We start from the raw sequence: 8,395 nt of genomic DNA on the forward strand, positions 1-8,395 counted from the left end.
CTCCATTCTATATTGTATTACATATTACACAAAAATAAATAATTTTAATTATGTAAAAAATTACTTGATATAATGGCCAATTATATGACGTACATTCTCATATGACATTTCATGTAGAGAGTTTGCAGAGGATTTCGTTCCAAGACTTTCCTATAAAAGTTCATTAAATTTCGAAAATCGAGGTTGCACTTTTAATATAAATACATCAGACATAATTTATCCAACATCAAATTTGTTTCACTTGTACAACAGTTCGAGCTCATCTTTAAATTTGCTCTTCAATGACTCCCTCTTCAATTTCAGAGCTGCAGTGACCAAACCACTTTCTGGAGTCCATGGCTCCGGCAACAGCGTAACCTTTGCCGGAATTTCAGACTTTTCAAGTTTAGCCGCCTTGGCTGCCTGCATGTTATACCAATGGAATGAGTAACATGCTATGTTACAGGGATAAAGATGTGCCAGTAATATTTGACAAAGATAAATTTTAAAAAAACATTCGAAATGTTACTACCAACACTTCGTTTTTTCCAATTTAGCCGAATTGACTTTTTCTTATGTCCTTTCTTCTGGTAGGAATTTACATAGTTCCTTATTTCTGTTCACAATCAAGATATAACTTTATCCAATCCCATACTATCATTTTTTCCTTTTTAAGATTGATTTTTTCTCTTGTAGCTGTGTATGGTCATCCCCATATCTGACCAATAAGAACCCAACACGATGAGTGAGCACTTTCAGAAAGTAGGACATATAATATGTATAGGTACAAAATGTTTCCACTCCAGAAGGGTTTAAAAGGCCGCGGTCTAATTATGTACCCATGCATTAAGCAACACAGCTAAACTTTTAAGAAAAATCATAAATTCACCATAGAAACAAGAGGTTCATGCGATGGATTTTAACTAGATAACAAGGGTATATATTCTACGGAAGTGAAAAGAAACAAACCTTGAAAAGTGATTGTTGAACCTCATTCTTCGCTTCAGACTTTTTGCATAGATCAGGAAAATCCCCGTACTTTATTCCAGAATCACGAGCCCATCCCTCAAGAGCCTGATGTGCAGGCACCACGAGGGCTACACAAAAGTTGTGGAAGGGATCTGCATAGACCATAATACTATCAACATATGTGCTCGACGACACTGCTGCCTCAACCTGAAATTATCAGCATTGAAGAATCAAATTCTACCTTGATCAAACACAGAAACATAAACTATACTCGTGTTAAAACTTGATGGAGTGTATCCTCTTCGGTTGATTATAATCTCAGGTAATAAGCCTTAATGAAGAGTCCAAGCCCAAAAGACCAGCCTATTACATTTGAAACCCTACGATGCTTATAAGTGACTCAAAGTCTTGCTTGCGTAACTAATACGATATCGTGACGTTGTCCACCTCTTGGCAATCGATGCCCATGGGGTCCATCACTCACGTTTATTTGTATTCAAGCACTTCTTAATACGATCTATAAGGGCTGTAACATGCATATGACCATAACATCAATGCTGACCGATGGTAACCCTTTCCAATGTACCTCATCCACTTAATTGATTCTCAACAAACTGCACAAATACTAGACCATAACATTAAGATGAGAGATCAAACACAATGCATTAATATCATGTGATTAGCCAAAGATGCGAGATCAATCCCAAAAAATAGTCTATTTGATGAGAGACCAACCAAGTTGATTACCCACTCCACAATTGCTTGGCAACTGATATATTACCTTTCCAAGTGAGATGTACTCGCCATGTTGAAGCTTCACGATATCTTTCTTCCTATCAATAATCTCAAGACATCCATCAGGATGAAACCTTCCAATATCACCAGTGTAGAACCAACGCATGCCCCTCTCATCGACCTGTATGAGAGAAATACATTAGTTAGAAACTAGAAAGAGGTACCAGTGGTTGCTTAATTACCTTGTCCACTAAAAGCGAGTTTGCACCTCGTACACCTCTTTAGTTTTGGAATCATTGTTAAAATACCCAGCTGTCACGCTGTGTCCACCAATAACAATCTCTCCCCGTGGCATTGGCTTATCTACTATAGTATAACCACCTTCTTCCCAAGACACGAGCTGCAAAAATAAGTACCAAAGCAAAGTTAGGCAGAAATAAACAAAAATGTTTGATTTCCAAAAACTGAACACTTCAAAATTACAACTGGTAGTTTCTTTTGCCTTCGCATTTTATTATTTTCAGTAGGAAGTGTTTAATTACAGGCCCTCAAGATTGAAATGTAGAGGATAACTTGCCGGATTGCAAAATGCAAACAATCTTAGATAAGGATTGATCCAAAAGTAGATTATAACATATAACTTACGGTTACGGGATGCTTTTGAATATTCTTTTGAACGCAGTTTTTAATAGTTGAATAAAGAATGAATTCCATTAAAATTATAAAAGAAAGACAAACGAGGAAGACGTCTCAGATATTATTCACTTGCTTGTTCTAGCAAGAAAAATCACAAATTTAATATTCAAATAATACTTAGCAAATTAAATTTTACCTTGACGTAGCAACAAGGAAGTGGAGGACCAACACGCCCAACAGAAGGGTCATCCCACTCTGAAAAGGCAGCTCCTGCACATGTTTCAGTCAAGCCATATCCTTGACCAATAGGCGCCCTAACAACATAAGCAGATCCAGGTGCCAAAAAACATATCAAAGACAATTTGAAAAATGCAGACAACTCGTTAAGCAGAAGCAACTGCACTGGTTGAATGGATACTGTGATTATTTCTGTAAGCAAAATCGTAGAAGAATTACCCCATGCAAATGTTGATAAATCTCTGAGCATCTCCAGACAAAGGAGCTCCGCCACAAAGCATAAGTCGAATTTCTCCTCCAAGGATAGACCTTATCTTCTTAAAAACAACAATATCCCAAAAGAGACTTTCTATACCCCACGCACCAAACAAGCTTCCCTCAATAGTTGCCAATCGGCGATTGTAAGCAATATTGAAAAGTTTTTTCACAAAACCTCCCTTTTCATCAACCTGACACAAAGAAAAGGATACAAGAGTTAGAGGCTGCATTACTCGCAACTGCATCGGCAAATAATAGAGCAGCACACTGCCTTAGCCCTGCCTCCCTCCCCAGCTAATTGGGAAAACACGACTTAAGAAAAGGATACATATTAAAGAAGATAAAACTGAATCTCTTCGACCTTTACAACCTCATACACAACACACATATAAAGCATACTGATGAAGAAGAAAACACAGTTTACGAAAGACCTTCTTCAGAACTCCGTCTCTAACACGGTCTAGAATAGCTGGAACAGCTGCCATCAATGTAGGCTTCAATGCAGATGCATCTCCCTGTGTTCCTTTTTTTATTTTGTTGGAGGTGTCTGTTAATGTCAGTGCTGAGCCATAGCCAATTGAGGCACCTGCAGTCAACATCACAGTCTGGAAAAGCACAAAATCATAGAGGTAGAAGAATTATCATCCATGACCATGAGTCAAGACAAAAAGTTTAACTAACAGGCTACCTCTGCAGCTAACTCAAACACGTGAGCTAAAGGCAAATAAGCAAGATAGACATCTTTGCTTCCAATTCCTGGAATGACTGTCATAACGGCAGCTGCAGTGGCCACAATGTTTCCATGAGTCATCATAACACCCTTCAAAACGAATAGGAGATCATGTTATTGATTTAAAAAAAATCACAATTTGCGAGCAAAATGTGGCAGAAATGGGAATCAGCATTATTCAAAATTTCTGGAACATATTAAGTTTCTTACACCATTTTAACTTCTATGCATAAAACTTTAAAATCATCTCATTCAGAAAAGAGGTAACAAATTTTTTTGTTTCAGGTATCCTTCTTCATGACGACCCAGAAGATGCAATCAAAAGGGTTTCATTTGTTTATATATGTAGTATTGCAACGCACAAACGTTAATTTCCTCTGAAGAAGAGCATAGTGCATTCATGAACCAAGCAATAAATTGATTTCAATACATGTCCACCAGCATTACGACAATTTCAGTCAAACCTTAGGAAGGCCCGTACTGCCACTTGTGTACATGATGACAGCAATATCTTTCTTGATTGGCAGACTAGGACGAGAAGGATTATTGCTTCCAAGTTTTTCAACCTCGGAAAAATAGAATTTTCTCCAATTTCCAATATCTTCGGATGCACTGGAACCACTTGTAGTGTCTTCATCATCAATATAAATAACCTGGCTAATGGTTTTCAAACTCGAACTTACTGCAGCCAACTTCTTCAATTGCTTCGAGTCACAAATCACAGTTGATACTCGAGTCTGACAAACATTGGAGAAAGTAAGTAATACTCGCTGATGGAGTTCTTACAAGGATAATCTCAACGCAAAATTTTACCCAACCATGAAAGAAAAAACAAAAGCATACTAATGTGAAGATACAAGGTAAAATAATGAATGCAGAAATTGAACAGGAAAAAAGTTTTGAAGTGAGGAATTAATTACAACCTCATTAAGTGAGTGAATTAGGGCATCATCCCCTAAGGAAGCATAAATTGTAACAACAGTGATGTTCTGCCGGAAGCATGCCTGACACCAAAGAGCAAGTAAAATTGGTTATTGCACAGAAAGAAAAAACTCGGAACCAAAATAAGAAGTCCAAAAATATACACCTGAATTTATAAGATTACTAAAGAGCAAGTAAATTTGGTTATGGCACAGAAAAGACTCAGAAAGAAGAACAATACAGAAGTTCCAAAACCTACATGAAAACTTTTAATATTACCTGAAATGCTATCATCCACTCTGCGCAAGTTTCAGAAAAAATTGCAGCACGAGTGTCCATATCATGACCTATTTTAAGAAGACCGGACGCAAAGTTACAGGCACGAGTGAAAGCCTGAGAGTAAGTTTCCCACTGGTACTCTCCCAAATGAAGTTTCTCGAATTTTCGCCCATCGCTAGCAGTAACAAATTCCTTCCCAATTACTTTTCTTGTCCCAAGAAACTTTTCACCGGAATTTTTTTTACAAGACTGCTCGAACAAAGCAGCCAAAGTTGTAGCCCCTTCCCAAGGAACCTCGACCAATTTGACAGATCTAGCATTACGCATTACCAAATCAGTACCACCAACAACTTCAACAAGAACACCTCTCTGCTTTGCCTTTCTTTTACCCCCAAGAACCACGGCAAGAAGTATAGGTATAACTACAGCCATGATGACAGCACAAACAATTCCATATGAACCATTGTCTTTAAATGTCGAAAAAGAAAAGTTACCCCCCACATCATCCATCGTGTTTGCGTTCAAGATACTTCACTTTGACCCAGTCACGATCAACTTTAGATGAACAACAATGAAACAGGTGAAAAGGTTAGCCATAATAGGAGAAATATCATAAACGTGAATATCAAACATAGTGTAGCTAAATTAATATTATGTTCACAAGAATTGCAAACATATCATTAAAACTAAAATACGATCAAAGTAAATGACTAGACATAGCAGACGATAGTATGAATCAATCCAAAGCACGCATATATGGGACCAGACTCTCCTAGGCATTACTCAAACATTGTGCTTCAGACGAGATCCCCCTGACCACTTTATCAGAAGGATGAGAAAGACTTATGCAACAACCAATTTTAATGGGTCTAGGCAGATCAAAGATTTGCAATGAGGAATGAATTAATATATTTTTGGAACAAAAACTACAATTTCGAAAAGATAATATACAGTTTGGTTTGCGGAGACCCCCTCTACTTACCCGTTAGGTTGATGTACCTCCCTTGGTTTCTCCTCGGTCGTTTGGCTTGACAGAGAAAACCAAACTATTGCACGACACAAGAAAGATTAAAACTAGAAAAACACACGCAAGCAACGTAGGACATTCAAAACAAAGCAGCTGATATGAAACTCAAATCATTCACACATAAAAATTACTCCATCATACGTCAAAATCGTGGAAAAAAGCACGGATCCTGATGAACGCAAGCAGTAATGACTGACTCAATCAAAGTTAGTCGGTGACCAGTTCAATTCAAAAAAGAAAAAAAAATACAAGAGCTGGTCATCTGATACTAGATACACGCAAAGTTTTATTTAAAAACATCGAAACCACGATCATATACATGGATATAGATTAGGAAAAAAAGGGATAAAAAAAAAGAGGTATCGCAATGAATGAAAACTGTAACCCATACCTTGGTGGAGAGCGAATAGAATTAGTGGGATTTGAAGATTTCGGATTTCTGAATCGGAAAATGTAGAAAGATGGCAGCTGGATCGGGCAAAATTAGGAAACTTGTAAAGTGCTAGTTTGGATTTTGGAATATATGTGTGTGTACATATATGCGTATGTATTTATATCTATCTCCAGGCTACTGGGGCGGGTGGTACAAGTACTTGAAATCCAGTGCTTTCAATTTCGAACTACGTGTATAATATATACACACACTTTTTATTAGTAGGCACATGAGATATGAATCGGTTCGATTTATGCTATTGAAAATTACTATTTTTTATTTAAAATTTAATATTTTTCGTAAATCAGAGCAATTTGAAGATTTATCTCATAAAATTAACGAATAAGAAGGAGTTTTTGTAGTTTTTTTTTAAGAACAGTTCAAATTATATTTTAATTGAAAATGAGTAGGTCTATTGTAAAATGATCATACAAGTTTATATCTGTGATATGAGTCGATATGATCAATATTGATATAAAAATTAATACTTTCGACATAAAATATGATATTTTTATGAATTAGGTCGGTCAGAAATTGAGTCATAAAACGATATCGCGTTAGTTTTGTAATAGAAAATTATGCAACATAAAAAGTAACAATTAATTATATATTATTTATGTATTTCAAATGTTTCCTAAATTTCTTATAATTCAAAAAATAAAAAAAACTAATATGTGATGATCTCATGGTTAATTTTATAAAATAGATCACTAACCTGATCTAATTCTTGAAAAAATATTATTTTTTTACTAAAATTATCGCTTTTCATTTAAATATAAATCGAATTGATCGATTTTGTATTAATAGATTTATGAAATCATCTCGCGAAATATAATATTATTTTTTTACCGTTTTATATAAGTTAGATAAGATAATATTTTTATAATCTTTAAATTATAGACTGTTTTGCGACGGTGAGGCACACTACCCCATGCTATCAGAACACATGGAATCATATAATTTCATATACTCTCACAACTTCGAGAATGTGATTCGTCGATTCTATAGGATGAACGAATAAATTTGTATGTTCTGTTATTTTAGACTTTATATGGTTTTTTAATCAAAAAAGTGAATTATTATTGTAAGTCACATATTTAAAAACAACAAATCAATTATTTTAAAATAAGTCTTAATGATTATATCTTTTAGGTGAGATGAATTAACTCGATTCATATTTAAGTGAAAAAGTAATATTTTTATCATAAAAAATAAAAATTTTTCATGAATCGAATCGAATTAGAGATCCATATCACAAAATTGACTAAACCGTTTCACATGAATGTTTTTAATTATTTTAAGAAACTTTACTTGATAAGATAGTAAAAGTATGATATCTAATATTATTTATATAAACATAACATTTAAAATAAGAAATTGTAATATCATCTTAAAAATTAAATCTTGAATTTGTAATATTCATTTCGTCTTAAACCTGTTTGTTTTTTCAAACAAATTAAAAAAATAATTGAAAAAACGAGATTTATAAATAAATTTCATTTTTTGTCCTCATTTAATTCATTCAAAACATAGTTGCATATTTTTCAAAACTTGATTGAATTATATAATAGTAAAAATAATAATAATAAATACAAAAAATGAACTATATATTTAGGACAATCGAAAATGAAATGAAAGTTTTATGGTTTTATATTTTTCTCTCTAGTTTGTTTTTGCCACCGTAGGGTTGGAACATCAATAATTCAATATCATGCCTGTTTACATAAAGAAAGAATGCCAATTTTTTCACGTGCTCTATTTAGATGGTGTGTGTTGATTTCACGATTCTCAATACCAAATGCGCTAGACTAGAAAAACATTTTTTTTGGAAACAACACTTCAAATATTTTTTAAAATTGTAATTTTTATAAGGGAAATATAATCCTTATTTAGCTTTAGTCTGTTGAAGAGATAAAAGGAAGTATATGACTAGATCAAATACTCTCGTGTTTTAAGAAATAAAACATTTTTCAAATGTCTTCATATCTATTCAACAGCAATGCTGTGGTTTTTCTTTTCTTGTCTTTTCCTCCACTTGTTTTCGAAAGAATCAATCAATATATTTCAAAAAGTCCAAGTAAAACTAGAAACAGGCCCATTTTCATCCTATGTGCAAGCAAGAAAAAATGGCCCGATGATGTGCAAGCAAGAAACATCCTAGGGCAGGGGACATAGAAAAGTGTTGGGCGTG

General features: G+C 34.4%; 1 protein-coding gene across 1 annotated transcript; it reads right to left on the reverse strand.

Annotated features, from left to right (window-relative positions):
- Window positions 1–132: 132 nt before the first annotated feature.
- On the reverse strand, window positions 133–6,382 carry LOC142554860 (long chain acyl-CoA synthetase 8-like). The gene is made up of 12 exons (XM_075665521.1): window positions 6,163–6,382; window positions 4,745–5,299; window positions 4,468–4,548; window positions 4,009–4,281; window positions 3,503–3,634; window positions 3,246–3,419; window positions 2,776–3,005; window positions 2,516–2,633; window positions 1,952–2,083; window positions 1,730–1,864; window positions 949–1,155; window positions 133–402 (listed from the first exon to the last, which is right to left on the reverse strand). Exons 2-12 carry the CDS (start codon window positions 5,252–5,254, stop codon window positions 238–240), a joined length of 2,157 nt encoding a protein of 718 aa, XP_075521636.1. The 5' UTR covers window positions 5,255–5,299; window positions 6,163–6,382; the 3' UTR covers window positions 133–237.
- Between the last annotated feature and the right edge of the window lie 2,013 nt (window positions 6,383–8,395).

This window comes from Primulina tabacum, chromosome 1, assembly GCF_025594145.1.
Source record: "Primulina tabacum isolate GXHZ01 chromosome 1, ASM2559414v2, whole genome shotgun sequence".
In the NCBI taxonomy this organism is placed as follows: domain Eukaryota; kingdom Viridiplantae; phylum Streptophyta; class Magnoliopsida; order Lamiales; family Gesneriaceae; genus Primulina; species Primulina tabacum.

Bases quoted from the DNA above. Each gene is read 5' to 3' on its own strand.
- LOC142554860 (XM_075665521.1), bottom strand. From the start codon at position 5,254: ATGGATGATGTGGGGGGTAACTTTTCTTTTTCGACATTTAAAGACAAT. The intron at 2,084-2,515 runs GTAAAATTTAAT...TTATTTTTGCAG, and splicing joins TTCCTTGTTGCTACGTCAAG to CTCGTGTCTTGGGAAGAAGG. The intron at 1,865-1,951 runs GTGCAAACTCGC...TCTCTCATACAG, and splicing joins AAACTAAAGAGGTGTACGAG to GTCGATGAGAGGGGCATGCG.